General features: G+C 41.8%; 1 protein-coding gene across 1 annotated transcript in view; it reads right to left on the reverse strand.

Annotated features, from left to right (window-relative positions):
* Window positions 1-17,995, reverse strand: part of CLASP1 (cytoplasmic linker associated protein 1) — a 4,127,769-nt gene that overhangs the window by 674,894 nt on the left and 3,434,880 nt on the right. The window contains exon 34 of the mRNA XM_044073692.1: window positions 14,825-14,947. Within this exon, the coding sequence (XP_043929627.1) occupies window positions 14,825-14,947 (123 nt within the window). The remainder of the gene's footprint in view (window positions 1-14,824; window positions 14,948-17,995) is intronic.

Below are 17,995 nucleotides of genomic sequence, written 5' to 3' on the forward strand. Positions count from 1 at the left end.
CTTGATAAGTGTAAGCATGGACCATTTACAGGTTACCCGTGTCCATTAAAGATATAGGTACCAAACCAGGTAAGAATTTCCGGTTTCCCATCCAGTTGTCCAAGTTGCACTTGAATTGGGTTATGGAGGAACTCTGCTTCACATGGATGGGGAGCCTGTTCCACAGACGGGGTAGTATCTGGGATACATACTTACCTATCTTTCCAGCAGGTCCTATTTATATCACAGCCAAGGTTTAAGTCTTTAGAATGGGTAATTCTAGTGCTGTTTGTTTTGTGGATATACAGGAGGTCCACCAGAGTGGGGTCTGACAATGCCTTGTATGCCAGGCATAGATCTCCCCTCAAAAGCATGTAGGAGGTAGAATACAGGGATAGGGCCTTGAGGCGGTCTGCATAGGACATATTACTTATGCCCTGTATTCCTTTAGTGAGGAACCTCTGTGGACTTCCAATTGTTGGATATGCCTGGTTAGGTACATGCTAAAGGGGGCACTGTACTCAATGATAGGCCTGATGAATGCCGAATACAGTGGACTTTTTGGATTTAGATGCCATACCTTTGTTTACAAGTTGCGCAACATGGAAAGATTTTCTCACCACTGTAGACACATGATGATCAAAGGCTAGATTACTATCTATGTGTGTCCCTTAGTCCCTGACTGCTGGGTCAACTCTAAGGGGTATGTCGTCAATATGATAGTTACCAGGGATGGATGACTTTCCAAAGGATACCATTATGCATTTCTTGGTATTAAGTTTTAGTCCATGGCTCTTTTGTTTGTCTGTGTCACCCCCTCCTGGAGAATATTTGTGTCAGTGTGAGAGTCAATGAGAACTCCTAATTTGCCATCATCTGCAAATTTACTCAGCCAAAGACCACTGACATTGGCCTCGACTTCTGAGAAGTAAATGCCAAAAAGGAGCAGTCCAAAGACTGATCTCTGAGGGACTCCACTTGTGACTCGCCTCTTTGTAGAGGTGGACTCCCCCATTCTAACTTCCTGGGTCCTGTCTGTGAGCCAGCTGGCTATCCACCGGATGACATACGGGTTTGTACCTAACCTCTTGAGTCTGTCAACAATGCCCGAATGGGGTATTGTGTCAAATGCCTTGGCCAGGTCAAGGTAGGCAGTGTGAATGGTTTTGCCCTCATCCATTGCTTTGGTAACCTTCTCAAAGAAGTCCACCAGGTTGAGTAGGCATGATCTGCCCTTGACGAAACCAAACTGGGTTGGGTTTAGTGTCTGGAGGTTTACTATATCTCTGTTTATCATCTCCATGAAAATTCTTTCCATGGCTTTATATAGAAGACTAGTGAGACTTATGGGTCTGTAGATGGCCCGCCTTTGTGCGGTGGGATGACTGTTGCCTTTCTCCATTCATGAGGCATGAAGCCTGTTTGGAGGCTACAGTTAAATAGTAATTCCAGAGGCCCTGATAGGTCATGTTTCATGCTAATTAGGAGGCACCCTGGGATACTGTCTGGGACCATTGATGCAGTGTTCTTGGTCTTAGAGAGAGCATTAAGGACCTGTTCCCTAGTGATAGTAGGGGGAGTTACATTTGACATTTTCTGAAAGAAGTTTGGGGGGGGGGGTAAAGTTGCAGTTGAATTTGTCAGTCAGGAGGTTTGCTATATCTTTTGGCTCAGTACAGGTGGCTGCATTTACAATGAATTCTGCAAACAATTGTGTACTGCCTTTGAGGTTGCAGATATAGCTAAAGAATGCTTTGTGGCTGTCCTTGACCTGGGAAGCCAAACATATCTCAAATTTGACTTTGGTAGATTTTATTTGTCCTCTGAGTTGTTTGTTTAGTTTGATGAGAGTGCGTTTATCCTGCTGTGTGCTGCACCTCCTAATTTTGCCATGATTTTCCTGTTATACAGCCAACTGATTTTGTGATTCCACCAGGTTGGCTTGTTTTTAAAGTTAGTTCTGTACTTCTTCCTGGTGGGTACAAGCTGCCTCTATGCAGCTATTAACATGCTTGTTCAGGGTTGCTGTGAACAGTTCTGCACAGCAGAAGTGTTCTCAAAGTTTATGGGGGAGGTTGAAATTTTGCCAGGGTTTCACTTAATAGCAGGAGGTTAGCCTTAGAACAGTTTCTGAATATTCCAGGTTTAGCTTGGGGTCTAGGTTTTATTTTTACATCAAAGGAGACCATTTTGTGGTCCGATCTTACCAGGCAAGCCAACACAGTAGGGTTTGTGCAGCAGTCTCCCATATTAGTGAGGACCAGCTCCAGTAAGGATGCACCCCTGGTTGGTGTACTGATTATCTGGTCCATGAAATTTGTGTTTACAAAATCCAAGAATCTCTGTGCATGTCCATTTGGTGTCTTGTAGGGTTCCCAGTTAATACTGGGATAATTAAAGTCACCCATGAATATTTTATTTATTACTTATTTACATTTGTTTACCGGGTAGTGTCCGACTGGGCCAGTAGCATATTTTCAGTAGAGACCTGGGGAGAAAAACTCCAACAAAAGCAAGACGTACAATAATAAAGACAAAGAATTTACAATACCTAGTTCTGACAGTATACAATACATGAGTTAGCTGAGTTTATTACATCATAGGAGCAAAATTAGAATGAGAGCTACAAGTAATCTATGAGTGGTCCGCTGGCATGCCACATGAAAAACATAATTTACATACATAGTGAAATAGTGTGTGAAAAGGGTATAACAGAAATATTAAAAGAGATTAAAATTTATAAGCAGGAGGCAAATCATTTTTAAAAGATCAAAAGTAACTACAACTGTAAGAGGAGGAAGAGCATTGGTGGGAAGAAATAGTAGGAGAGAGGAAGTTTATCCATAAGGACTATAGGGGCAGATCCAGTTGCTTTTAACATATTATTTTATTTTAGTTTTAAAAGAGCAATGGTAGGTAGTGCTTTGTATGTTTTGGGGAAGAGCATTCCAGTATTTAGCTATTTTGTTTGAATAGAGGGAGTCACCATGGTAGTTATGAGATTATGTGATTTTGAGCAGTCCTATCGAATGACCTAAGAGACCTGCTGTTGACTTGTAGTTGAACCAAGGTTGAGATTCCAGAGCAGAACCGGGGCTGTATATTACTTTGTGCGTCAGGATGATTTGGTTTAATGTCAACAGGTCTGGAAGTTCTATCCAGGTTAGTTATGGAACAGCAGAACAGTGATTTGCTTTATGGGGATGGATGGCAGCAAATTCTGCAATTTTGTTATAGCAGGATTCAAGGTTGTGAAGGTCAGCCTTGCACAAGTTGGTGTGTGAGCAAAAGGGAAGGGTAGATAAAAGCTGTGATCTAGCAGTGGCTAGTCTGGCTTGGTGGGTTAGCTAAGGTTTGGCCCTGTAGAGAGTACAGAGTTTAGCATGGACTTTTTTGATAGTTAGGGAAATATGAATATCAAATTTGAGGCAGTCATCTATTGTAATACCTAGGAACTTTGCCTGGTTTGTAGGCTCAATTTTTGTACCATTGGCTGATCGTACAGTGAGAGGTGGGGAGTGGTGCATGGTTGTTTTGTTTGTACAAATCATTAACTTAGTCTTATTAGGGTTAAGGATGAGTTGGTGGTTTGAGAGGCAAGTTTCAATTTTCTGGAATGCTTTTTGCATCTTTTCTAGCAGTTCTTATGGGAAAGAAGCAGAGCAGATAAGAGATGTATAGCTGCATAATGAATGATTGAGGCATGTTGGGTTGCTGAGTTGAGGTTATTTGTGAAGATGATAAAGAATACGGGCGGGGCCAAGAATAAAACCTTGGGGTACACCACTGGATACTGGTAGTAGAGGGGAGAGACTGTTCTCCCATTTAGTAGCCTGTTGGCGGTTTGATACATAACTGTGAAACCAAGCCAGGGGGGGCTGAACTGACATTGTAAGTAACAAGTTTGTTAAATAACAGTTGGTGGGAAATGGTGTCAAAGGCTTTAGACATGTCCAGGAAAATTGCAGAGACTATTTGTCCATTGTTCATTTGTTGATTATATAGTTTGTGAAAGATAATAAGGCTGTGTTAGTACTATATTGGGGTCTAAAACTGAGCTTGATATCAGACAGGAGGTTATTGCTGGTTAGGTGGTTGAGGAGTTGAGCTGAATACATTTCTCTAAGAGTTTGGCTAAGGGTGGAAGGATAACAATGGGGCGGTAGTTAGCGATATCTCTAGAGGGGCCACCCTTGTGGAGGGGATGATGTGATCGATTTTCCAGAGGTGGGGAAAGTACAGTTTTGTACCTACCATAAATGTAGATGTCCGATAGGTATGCATCTGCAGTCATAACATATGGGTTGTCCTGCCTCAGGCAGCCCTTCGGTCGGCTGGATTCCAAAGTCTGGGTCTGGCCTCGGCTGATGTCACTTTCCCGACGCCAGAGCGTCTGGGGTATAAAAGCATCAGCCGACGCCATTTTCCTCAGTGTTTCTTGCCCCAGATGCCAGGTGCCCTCTAGGAAGGCTAAATTTGGAGGAATGCAATAAATTCCAAAACATTTTCCAAAATACATACATATATATATATATATATATATATATATATATATACAAACAAATACACCATAATAGATCCCCCAGCTAGCTAATGGAGGGGTAAGCACCCTAGGAGTACCACAGAGGGGAAGGAGGGAGGGTAACCCTGACTGCAGATGCATACCTATCGGACATCTACATTTATGGTAGGTACAAAACTGTACTATGCCCTTCAAGGATGCATCTGCAGTCATAACATATGGGTAGAATACCATAGCCAATCTGGGGGAGGAGGTACTAAGAAAAGGATGGTGTAGTTAAGATACCCTGCAGGACTGCTGTAGCAAAACCTGCTCTGGCCCTGGAGTATAAAGATAAATTGTAATGTTTGGCAAATGTATGCACGGAGCTCCATGTAGCAGCTTCTAAAATGATCTTGGTAGCCACCCCTCTTAGGAAGGCTGTAGTGGTGGCTGTGGCCCTCGTGGAATGAGGCCTAATGTTTGCAGGAACCGTCTTTCCATGAAAGGAGTAACAAAATCAAATGCAATTTCCTATCCACTTTGAAATTGTCTGTTTGGAAATTGCTTTTCCTTGTTCCCCAGCAGCATATGCTACAAGGAGTTGGTCAGTCTTTCTGTAACTTTTAGTTCTGTCCAAGTAGTAGCGTAGTTGTCTGTGTATATCCAGAGTGTGTAGAAGTTTTTCCCCTTTATTTTGTGGATTTGGGAAAAAAGTAGGCAAGTGAATAGCTTGGTTCAAGGATACCCTAGATACCTTTGGCATAAAAGAAGGGTTGGTTCTCAATGAAACTCTGTCCTGATGGAAGATAAGAAATGGCTGTACTGCCATTAAAGCTTGTAACTCAGATACTCTTCTTGCTGAAGTTATGGCCAGAAGGAATGCAGTTTTCCAAGACAGAAACTGTAGATCTGCCGATGCTGCTGGTTCAAAGGGAGGAAGTGTTAGTTTCTCCAGCACAAAGTTGAGATCCCAAGTAGGCAAAGGGGGTTTCCTTGGAGGATTGATGTTTTTGATTCCTCTCAGAAATTGCCTGAGGAGAGGATGCGAGAAGATAGGTGGATCAGCATTGTATTCTGCTGAAATTGCTGAGGCATGAATCTTAATGGAAGAATAGGACAGGCCATTGTGGAACAATTCTGCTAAGTATTCCAGAATATGTGTCATGCTTGCCACTGTCACACTTAAGCCTTTTGTTGTGTTCCAAATGAGAAATCTTTTCCATTTTGCTGAGTATGTCTTCCTTGTGGAAGGTCGGCGAGCTTCCATAATAATGTCCTTTACTCTCTGTGATAAGGTATTTTGAGGTGGGTTTATGGAATTTTCCAGGCGGTTAGCTGTAATGTTTTCAAGTTGGGATGCATGATCTTGAAATTTTTCTGCGTCAGAACAAGTGGCCAGAGGGGTAGAGGCCACGGTTTCGTCTGTGACATGCTTCTCAGTAGTGGGTACCAGTGCTGTCTTGGCCAGTCTGGAGCTATCAGAATCACTCTTGGCTGTTCTGTCCTGATCTTCAGTAAAACCATGGACATTAATGGGAGAGATGGGAAGGCATAGACCTTTAGAGCTTTCCAGCTGAAAGAGAGAGAGTCCACCCTCCAAGCTTGTGGGTGGTATGTCCTTGAGCAGAATGTTTTCAGTTGATGATTGTGGGGCGAGGCGAACAGATCTATCTCCGGCTTTCCCCATGCTTGTGTTATGAGTAGAAAGATGTCTGGGTGCAGCATCCATTCGTGTGCATCCATGGTAGTTCTGCTTAAGCTGCCTCCCAGTGCATTTTCTTTCCCTGGCATGAACTGGGCCTGTAGTTGGATATTGAGTTTCAAACATAGTTCCCATAGATTCATGGCCAGCCTGCATAGAGGGTAGGAATGCGTGCCTCCTTGCTTGTTTATGTACCACATGACTGTGGTGTTGTCTGTCCTTATTAACAGGTGGCCTTGGTGGAGGAAAGGTTTGAAGGCCTCGATTGCGTGCATCACTGCCAGCATTTCCTTTTGGTTTATGTGCATGCTCTGCTGTCCTTGAGACCATAGGCCTTGGATACATTTGTCCTCCATGTGTGCTCCCCATCCTCGGTCCGAAGCGTCCGTGGTGATGGTTTGTTTTGTTTTTGGTTTGTTGAAGGGCAACCCTCTGTTGGACTGGCAGGCTTGAGCCCACCACAGGAATTCCTTTTGAAGGCAAGGAATGATTGGTATCAAAGTTTCCAAACTGTGACTGTGCTGAGACCATACACTCCTTAGGTACCATTGTAATTTTCTCATATGCAGCCTGGCTTGTGGAATCAGAATTATGCAGGATGCCATGTAACTCAGGGCCTGCAGGATTTTCCTTGCAGTCAGCTGAGTTTGTCTTGTCAGATTCATGAAGTAATCCGGAAGTTGTTTTTGTTTTTCTTCTGTGAGAAAGGCCATTTGGGTGGTTGTATCTAGATCTGCACCCAAGAAAGTTATCCTTTGGGATGGAACAAGTCTTGATTTTTGGATGTTGACTGTGTATCCCAAGGCCTGTAATAGGTGGATGGCATAGTCCAAGTCCTTTATCAAATTTTTCTTGTTGTCCGCTTGTATAAGGCAGTCGTCCAGATAGGGGTAGATTTGAATCCCCTGAAGTCTGCAGTGTGCAATTACTGATGCCAGGCATTTCGTGAATACTCTGGGCACAGTAGATAAGCCAAAGGGCAATGCTGAGAATTGATAATGCTCTGATCCTGCAAGAAATCTGAGGTGTCTTCTGCAACTATGTCGAATAGGGACATGCAGGTATGCCTCCTTGAGATCTAGAGTCACCAGCCAAGACTCCTTGCCAAGCATGGGAAGAAGTTGCTGTAGGGTCAGCATCTTGAATTTTGGCACAATGAGGAAAGTGTTCAGTGCGGACAGGTCGAGTATAGGCCTCCATTGATTTTCTTTTCTTGGAACAAGGAATAATCTGGAGTAAAATCCTTGACCCTGCTCTGAAAGAGGTACCTTTTCTATGACTTTCATTTGAATTAAGTTGCTGATCTGCTTTAAAGCCTCTGCTCTTTGATTTGGTGGCAGGTTTGGCATTCCGTTTCTTCTTGGCAGAGTGTGGAAGTGGAACCTGTATCCTTTGTCTATTATTTGCAGTGTCCATGTGTCCCTTGTAATGTAATGCCAGTTTTTTGAGAATAAAGAAAGCTTTCCGCCCAATGGTGCTTCCAACTGAGCCCTGGTCGGCGGAAGCAAAGGAAAGTCATTGAGTCTGTCCAGATGTAGTAATTGCTGTTGCTGTTCCTGCACTACCTCTCTGGTTGGTAGGCTGCCACTGATGGCCTCTGTAGGAGCCTCTAGCTTGCCCTCTACCTCTGGGACGCCTGTTCCTGCCCCTCTGGGATCTGTCCGAGTCTGGAAAGGACCAATTTTTGGTTGGCCAGTTTCTGCTAAATCTCAGTGGTTGTACTTGCAGAAAGTCCTTAACTGTTTGCACAGATTTTGCCTTTTCTTCAAACTTCTTTAAGACCTCCTGAGCCGAGGAACCAAATAATTTTTGTTTTTCCATTGGAGCATCCAGGAGTTTAGCTTTAACATGGTCTGGTAAAGATTGTTCCTTCAGCCAGGCATGCCTACGAATAACTGCCCCAGTCATAGCTGACCTACATGAAGCTTCCAGTGCATCATAACCACACTGCAAAAAATGATTACTAACCTGCTGTGAGTTATGAACCAGATACTGAAGGGATTTACGGTCAAGGGGTTCAGAAGAAGAAAGCTTCTTATGCAATTCATCTAACAAATACTCTTGGTACTGTATCATATGAAATCGACAATTTAATGCCCTCAAGGAAAGTTGCAGAAGTATATACCTTCTTTCCCCATCTCTCTAAAGCTCTAGACTCCCTTTCAGAAGGTAGAGGATTTTTGGCAGTGGCAGCTGCAACCCCTTTTGGGCCCTGAGAAATAGTATCTGGGTCTGCAGAATGGGCCTTGTACAGATGTAAATGAGAATCCGGGACCCTGTAGTATCTATCAGGTTTGGCAGGGGCCGGAGGGAGAGAATCAGGGGCTGTACTAACATCATTGTACACATCATCAATAACATTCAAAACAGAAGGTATAGCTAAGGGCCTATGCTGAGGTAAATGTAAAAAGGTCCTTAATCTCTTTCTAGAATCAGAAAATTCCTGACCCTGCCATTGAAAATGCTCTCTCATAGTGTAGTGTCTCACCAAAGGAAAACTCTTCAAGAGGGGAGGCCGAAGGTATAGATTCTTCAGCATCAGAATCCTCGTAGGCCGAATAAGCCTCCTCCTGATGATCTGACAACACAGATCCATCCGTAGACTCATCTGAAGAGTGTTGGTCAGAGGGCTCAGTCCTGGGCCTTTTGTCTGGTGGTGGTTGAGAGCCCCTGTCCGGGTGAGGCTGAGAACCTCTAATTAAAGAGATAAGATCCTCTGCAAGGCTGAGGATCTGAGAACTAGAGGTAGTCTTGGGAGGCAAAGCTTTAGCAAGTTTAGCAGCTTTAGCCCTGGAAAAAGCCTTAATGGACATGGATGCAGGGGGTCTGGCTGCACCACGTGCAGGAGTAGACTTGTCCAAAGGAATGGTGTCGGACATTTCCTGGACACTGGTTTCAGTAGGTAGCTCAGTAGCCGACTCAGCCGGAGCCGCCAGGGCCGCGGTGGTCGGTTGAGTGGATTCGGTTAAAGGAAGTACCGAGGACTCGGTTTCGACCGAAACCGAGACACTCGCGGTAGGCCTAACCGTGGTTTCAGCCGAAACCGCGGGCCGCGAGTGTCGGTCCTTTTCCTTCCGTTTTTTCACCAAATGCGAAGTCGGGAGTCTCCGACGGCATCTTATATGCGAAATTAGCCCCAAAGAATTCCTCTGCAAACTCTGAACGACGTCTAAGAGTTCGTCGGTTGAAGGAAGCACAGGCTGAACAGGCCAAGACGTCATGGTCTGGGCCTAAACAATGGAGGCAGTAAGAGTGGAAATCCTTATGAGGTATTTGTTTCCCACAAGTTAAACAATTATTTAATTTATCTGACATCGGCTGAGGCAAGAAAGAGTCCCCAACGGGGTACTTAGCTTTTTCGAAGTCTTCGGTAGCTGAATTACAGGATCTGACCGACCGGCACTTGCGAACTGCTTCTGCTTCGGGCACCGCGCGGCAAGAAAGACTGAGGAAAATGGCGTCGGCTGATGCTTTTATACCCCAGACGCTCTGACGTCGGGAAAGTGCGACATCAGCCGAGGCCAGACCCAGACTTTGGAATCCGGCCGACCGAAGGGCTGCCTGAGGCAGGACAACCCATATGTTATGACTGCAGATGCATCCTTGAAGGACATCATGTTGTTCATATATAGAGCAGTTGATTAGTATTGAGACAGGATATGCGATGGATGGTGCTGCTATTATTGGAAATTCGTTTGGAAGTTGGTCAGCGGCAAGGCAGCAGGGCTTAAGTTTGCTTAGGAGCTTTTTAATCTAAGAAGTTTGAATAGGTTTAAAGGAGAAAGAGTTTGTTGGACTAGCAGCTGAGGATGGGAGTGTGAGAGGTAGTTGCTGGTGGCCAGCAAGTAGGGAGAAGATAGAATTAATAAAGCTGGAGTTAAACTGTGAGGCTAAGGGTTTGGAGGTATTTGTTGTGGTAGGAGAGGGGGTGGGAGTTTTACCTGGGTCGACGAGGTAGTTGACTGACTGCCAGAATTTTTGTGGGCTGTTAGGAACTTTGTTGAGAGGTTTGAAAGTACTGTTTTTTTTGTCACTGTTTATATGGTATGGTATTGGTTTGGATGGTCAGTGTTTCTAAGAAGTTTAAACACATGGTATGGATTTCCTGGGTCATACGTGGGGGGGCCTACAGCTTGCAAGGAAGTGGTACTGGATTTTACCTATGATGATTTGAATGTGGAGCAGCTCAAGTGCATTGTCCTGTTTGACCAGTCTTGAAGTATAGTTATTTTTGATGCAAACAACGCCAACAACCTGGCAGATAGGTTCAGTGCTAACTTTACCCCCTCTCACCCCCTAGAGGGCCCATCTCTATATCGGAAGAATGCAATGTTCCTGTAATCACGGCTGCACAGGTAAAAAACACGCTCTCCAAAGCCAGAACACAGCATCCATGGGACCTAACAATATCCCAGGCTGCATTCTACACGAACTACAGAATGAATTGGCACCCTACCTAAGTACCATGTTCAATCATAGCCTCATCTCAGGCTTTGTGCTCACTGAATTGCGCACCGCGACAGTTATCCCACTCCACAAAGGGGGAGCCAAGACGGACCCTGGGAACTACCACCCCATTAGCCTGACGAGCGTGGTCTGCAAGGCTATGGAACGTATCATCATGGAACTCATAAACAAGGACATTGGTAATTTTCAAACTCTGGACCCTACCCAGTTCAGCTTTGTAAAAGGCAGATCATGTCTCCTAAACCTGACTGACTTCATTGAAGCAGTCACCAAAGCCATAGATGAGGGTAAGGTGGTTCACACAGCTTATCTAGATCTTGCCAAGGCTTCCACACCATCCCCCACTCTAGAATTATAGATAAGCTCACTAAACTAGGTATAAATCCCTATGTCACAAGATGGGTTGCCAACTGGCTGACATACAGAACCCACACTGTGAAATTAGCAGAGTCCAAATCCGACATCAGACCAGTGACAAGTGGAGTACCACAGGGGTCAGTCCTGGGTCCTCTCCTGTTTGGTTATCTACTTCTCTGAAGTACAGGTTAACACAGACGGTCTTTGGCTAACAAAGTTTGCAGATAACTGCATACTAGGAGCCATAATCGAAACTCCTAACGATGTGGACATACTACAAAAGGGCCTCACTGAGACAGATGCCTGGTGTCAAAGCCATGGCCTGAAGCCCAATGCCAAAAAGTGTAATGTCATCCCCTTTGGTAAAAACTCTGTATCCATGAACTACCACATAAGTGGTAGTCTACTTAACGCCGAAAGTGTGATAAGAGACCTTGGGACACAGGTGGACAGTAGTCTCTCTCCTTTGATAATCACATCACCACAATGGTCAGGAAATTCTTCTACGTGGCTCACCTCATCACAAAAGGTTTCACATCCAGAAAAAAAGAGGTCATTGTTCCCCTCTACTCATCACTCATTAGACCCATTATAGAGTACAACGCCCATTTTGGTATGTACCTCACAAGACATCTACAACAACTGGAAAGGCCACAGAAATACCTCACAAAGAGGATTACTGGTCTCAAACAGATGCCCTACGCAGACCGTCTCAAAAAACTCCAGCTTTACTCCGTCGCATATCGCCTACTCAGAGGCGATCTCTGCCTAACATACAAACCTATGTCAAACCCAGAGCTGTTGGACATGCTCCACTTAAAGAAATCCCAATCCCTCCGAGCTACACGCTCTAGGGACCTAAACCTTGTCACCACAATAAACAGAACACGTTGGAAGGATAGCTTCCTGTCCCAGAGACTTCCCATACTCTGGAGCAGAGTACCTATCTATGTCAAACAGACCTCCTCATTAGCGCACTTCAAGAAAAATCTTGATGATTGGATGGGAAATAGGAAATTCACCCCAGGGATCACTTCTGTGGCTCTGCTCGACAGGGGCACAGAAAATAATTTTCTTGGGTGGCGAAAGCCAGGGTACCTTTTTGGCTAGGCTTATACAGGCCCTAGGGCTAATAGCCTAGTACCTACCTATGAACCTACAAACAGAGACAGCTCCACCTTTAGAGGAGGTGACACAGAGGTTCTTCACTAAAAATACAGGGTGTAAATATATCCTACACGGACCACCTCAAAGCCCTATCCCTGTACTCGGTCGCCTACAGTCTACCGTAGGCAATCTATGCCTAACCTACAAGGCATTCTCTGATCCAGCCCTGATAGAACTGCTACACATTCACAAAACAAACAGCACTAGAATTACCCACTCTAAGGACCTAAACCTTGTCTGTGACATAAAACATGTTGGAGGGACAGGTATGTGCCTCAGAGATTACCCCTTCTCTGAAACAGGATCCCCATTTATGTGAAACAGAGCCCTTCCTTAAGTCTATTCAAATGCAATTTGTACCAATGGATGGGAATTCACAAATTTACCCCTCGCTTGTCACCTGTGGCCCTTATGGACAGGGGCAGTTTGGAGATGCCCTAAGGCACAGGCATATACCAAAGTCATTTTAATATGTGGGCATTGACAACTGGGACATGAATGGCAAGGCTTAAAAAGGCTCTAGGACTTCACTGCTAGATCATTAGTAAAATCTTTCAGTTTGATGGCATACGTGTTGGTAAAATACTATGCCTACGAGGATTTTCTGCCTTACCTATATAAAAGAAAGGACAGGATAAACATACCGCACAAGTAATAATTCTGTCAACTTTATCAAATGAAACACATTTATTCATATTAATAGATCTACATAGTTTGAACATACATATGCACATATACCAGAAGGTCTATGCTTAATGTTTGTATTTTAACTGATTTCAAGTTCGTTATTATTGTGCCCACCCTTGTACATTAATCTGAGTTCAATACCCTATTTTGCAGGAAAAAAAAACACTGGTCATATTAAAAATGTGACAGAGCTGATTTACAATGTCAGATCTCTACTGTCAATGGAGAATCTGAGAACTACAGTCTTATCAACACTGTCCATTGTTGAATTATTTGAAAACCTTTCTTTCTTAGATGTCAAAGATTTATATAAAATAGGTGTATACCTTTCATTCCTATTTTCTACAAACACTGATACAACCTCACACAACAAATCATTACAGTACATCATCCATTTTTTTAAATGAATTATTCAGCTTCGTTCATAAACTGGTCATCATCAGAAATGACCCTAGATGCTTGTACTAATTGTCCTTTAATAACGTTTCTTTTCATCCATGATGGTTACTACTATAGTGCAGTGCAGGTGCAAGTTACTGAAAGTTGGGTATCTATACAATTTCAACTAGAAACAACCCAGACTATAATTCTTAATTCACAACATCTAAATAATTTATCTCATCAGTAGAAAAAGAAAATCTAAGAATATTAGTGGTAGTTTCCAAAAAATTAAAGAAAATATTGACATATCAACTCCTCCAATCCAAAAATAAAAAAATCACCCACATACGGTAAATATTTAATAACGTTTTTACTATATTTACTGTTAAATGTGTAATGATTTTTCCACTTACAAAGTAACCAATTTGCAAAGACAGGAGCTGACAGTGTCCTGATAGCTACAGACTTTTGTTTGAAATACTCCCTTTTAAACATGAAAAATTTATCATCATGTACAATACTTGTAAGTTGATATACCAAAATCAGTGTCTGTGTTTGAAATATAACGTCTCAGATCTATTCCAATCTAATTTCTTATGGAAAGATTTTGAAGGTTTTGTATCTGTGCAGTACCAGCATCATTTCTGAATTAAAGTCAATATTTCATAATGCTTACAACAAATGCCATGATCTTAAAGATGACAGCAGCATTTCCAAAATGCCCTTCAATTTATGGTCAATAGAAATGGTGAGGGTTTCCGTTTTACACCCTGCAGAAATAATAGGTTTAAAAGGGAAGTCTCTTTTATTTTTCTAAATTTTCAGAATTCCAAACCTGTGAAAAGAATAGTAAGGTGTGGGACAGAAAAAAATGAAACGAAGGGAGAAATAATATTCTCAAGCTCCATGCAGTCAAGTGACCTGGCAAAACTTAAAATGGACTCTAGATGAGCATGCAGTATACGTATGTCCTACAATGGACTGGCATCATGCCTAACTCTGTCTCCTGCCTTATGCCCCTTATCTATCTGAATGGCTTTAACATGTATTCATATGTTGTAAACAAACAAACAAACAATATTAACACACTGGAAATAAGCAATGCTCACTGTTCTATATTTGCTTAAAAATGGAACTCAACATTAGATGTTTTGTTTTGACAGCTCTTACAATCCAGAAAAAATTAAGCAATGCATATTGGAAAACAGTACACTGTATTCAAAATGCAAAGTGTAATACAAAAAGTGTGACACTGAGCTATGTTACTAACAGCTTTACTTGAACCAATAATACAAGTTCAATGTACCACAAATTGAATTAATGGTTTTCTCTCAAAAATAAATATAATAGTAATATGTGAAAACTCAGAAAAGTACACTTTGAGAAACACATATTTACTATATTTGTACAACAATAACTTACAGTGTGCCTGAATTCAATGACTACATTCTTAAAACAAAACCTTAAAACGGTGCCATTGGAAGGCTGTAATGCTAAGGCTTGCCATTCATGCTTCCTTGTTCTTGAAATGATAACACTGTGACACCTCAGGTACTTTTGTCAGGCAGGTAGCTGGTTACCTGGGAGAGTAAGAGCGCCTGAAAGCCTTGAGGGGAGGAGGAGGAGCAACAGGGATTAAGTGAGGCTGAGAAGAGGGAAGGGGATGCTTTGACAGTCCATCTGCACTCCAGCCCCAGAATCGACTGCAGCCACAGAATGGACAGATACGGAAAATGTGAAAAGAAGAAAAAAAAGATGAGGAAGACACAATGAGAGAAATGAGAGAAAAGACAAAAGGGAAAAGGGAGGAGAAAAAAGAAAAAGAGAAACTACAGTCTGAATGGCTGTTTAGTTTATGTTATGTAGGAGAAGTTACGAAAAACTGACAGAAACAAAGCAATTCAAAGGGAATACTCCAAAATATAATATTCATTCCTGTTTCTCACTACTCCAGTTTTGATACTTGCCCTTGTGCCTTAAAAGCTTTTTTATAATGAATAACAATGCAGTGATTATTTTTATAATAATATTTTAGCACAAACAGATGTAAAACAATAATTAACATAACACCAATCTATGATGTCACAATAATTTAAGCAGATTTCAAATGAGAATAAATGAATAATGAACATAACTTGTAAATGTCTGCCTGTATGTTCTAATGATGAGCTACTGTCTGAAACCATGCTGTTACAGCTCAAGACAACAATGTTTCAAAGACATTATCTCTACAGCTGCATTCATACGAGCATGCAAGCATTTTCTGAAGGAACCCATATCTCCCTTCTTCAAATGCTACTAGCATCACTTAACAAGTCTGGCTTGAAAAGGACTCGAGATAAGTGAGAACGTTTGTGAAACAGTGTGGTAGTAGTTGGTGAAGATAGTAAAGTAAAAACGCCTGTTAGCCTCTTCCTAATGTCTGCAATGCCTTGCTCACTCCCACCAACTAGCCCAATAATGCACTAATGGATTTTTGATGCCTGGTACTTCACATTAGTCACACGATCTTAGGTTCAGATTAATGTAGACTACTTAAATAAGTCAACATCTAGATTATTTTGTGTCATTTGCATTTATGTTGATCAGGTCCCAATTTCAGATCTATTTTTAAGCTTACATTTATGGAAAGACTTACCTTACTTAATAGCAGTTAGAAGTATAATGAGATATACTGATAGCTGGCATTATGCCTCGTACAGTTTAGTAATTTTATAAATTCTCGTAGAGAGTTCAGAGAGTTTAGCAACTTATAGGAACTTATTATCAACAAGTCTGTGACAGACTGTATTTGATAACTGAGTGTTCAAGCAAAATGTTAAAAAAAACAAACAAAAAAAACCCAGCAAATGGAGATGTACCTGCTTTTGTGGACTGGAGCTTAAATGGACCTAGACAGATTTCCCAAGAAAATAACAATTAAAAAGTATTGCCAAAACATACTGATAGAAACAAGAAATCAAATGGTCTCATCTGTCTTTGGTAAAAATAAACAGGCTGTATGAATTTGTATATCCTGAAGCAATGTTATAACTGATATTTCAGTGTTCTTAAAACACTACTCAAAGTTGGTGAAAAATAAGTCAGGAGAATAAAATTCAGGTGAAAATATTTATAAAAAAACTTTTGCTGCTATCAGCTTAGGGTTTTCATCCAAGGGTCAACAAACCATGAGATTTCATCAAAACAAAAAAACGAGGCACGCACGGTGGACTGTGGTGCACGGTCCAAACCAAATCAAATGAAAGAAACCAAAGAGGGACCAGCACTCAAAGCAGCAGGATATAATAAATTACAATAATATTTATTGCAAGGTAGCTAAAAAGCTGCCTGTATTGAAAATGACAAAACAGACAGACATAATACAACTTAGCATTTAACTCGGCTGGGGTGCCTTCTGTGTGGAGTTTCCATGTTCTCCCTGTGTTCACGTGGGTTTCCTCCGGGTACTCCGGTTTCCTCCCACATTCCAAAGACATGCAGCTGGAGCATTTATCCCCGCTCTGTGGAACCTAGTCGGACTTTTCCGGTCAACAAATGTTAAATAAAATAAAAAAAAAAAATTTAAATAATTTGTTTCCTTCCACCACGTTACAAATCAACCAATCACAAACTGTTACTAGATTGTATCTTAACTATTAATTACACCTACATAAAACATATAAAACCATGTTTGTCTTTTCGGCTTTTCCCGGTTAGGGGTTGCCACAGCGGAACTCCGGTCCGCTAATGATTGGCAGTAGATTTTTTATGGTGCCGAGTTGCCAGCCCGACGCCCAACGTTCAGCGAAGGCACACCCATTCACGCACATCTTTCGGAGGGCACTCGACCGCGGTGAGGACATGCAGACTCCACACAGAAGGCACTCCAGCCATAAATCAAACAGGAGAACCTCTTGCTGTGGGGCAACAATGCTACAGCTGTACCACTGCGGCTTAATGTTTCATAAACAATTAAATAAATAAATCAAACATTTAAGAATGCATGAAATTTTTTTTAAGTAAGAATCCTTTAAAAATATTATTTTATAACTTTGCTGATCGCATTATTAAAATATTTAAATAGATGTGTCGTTTAAGCCTGGGAATGATTTTGCATCTAACCTAAGCTGCTAAATTACTTCCTTATAGTCAATTTTTCCCAAGCCACTCCCCTTAAATTTACTGTCTCAATTTCCAATATAATAAATTGAAACAACTTATAATTACAACAACTCAAAACATGGCTATATAAAGCAGTATTTAAATTCTTGTTTTTGATATCATTTAAATATTCATAAATTCTTTTGTGAAGCAGGTGTTCTGTTTTAACTCCATAGAATGTGCCATAAAGATTACGGGTTCATATTAACTTATCGAAAGATAACATAATCGATCAAAACGTCGAAATGGCAGCATTTCGAAGCTTGTATTGTGGGGTACTGTACCCCCCCACACCCCTCAGTAAATATATATTCTAACCCCGAGATCGCACTACAGTGAGGAAAGGGCAAATATTCCAATCCTCACTGTACTGCGATCCCACAAAGCAATCTTCGAAATGCTGCCATTTCGAAGTTTTGATCGTTTGATTATGTTACCTTTCGATAACGTAACAGGAACCCAAGATTGCACATAATACACTAATCCATTGGATACGCAGTTACCGTCAACTGAGTATACAGTGTGCCAAGATTCATTTTTAATATTTATTGTGTCCCCTTCCACTATATTAGCACACTTTCAACAATAACCACATTTTAGTTTCCTTT

Source organism: Protopterus annectens, chromosome 6.part0 (assembly GCF_019279795.1).
Source record: "Protopterus annectens isolate FY-2018-M chromosome 6.part0, PAN1.0, whole genome shotgun sequence".
Lineage (NCBI taxonomy): Eukaryota > Metazoa > Chordata > Ceratodontiformes > Protopteridae > Protopterus > Protopterus annectens.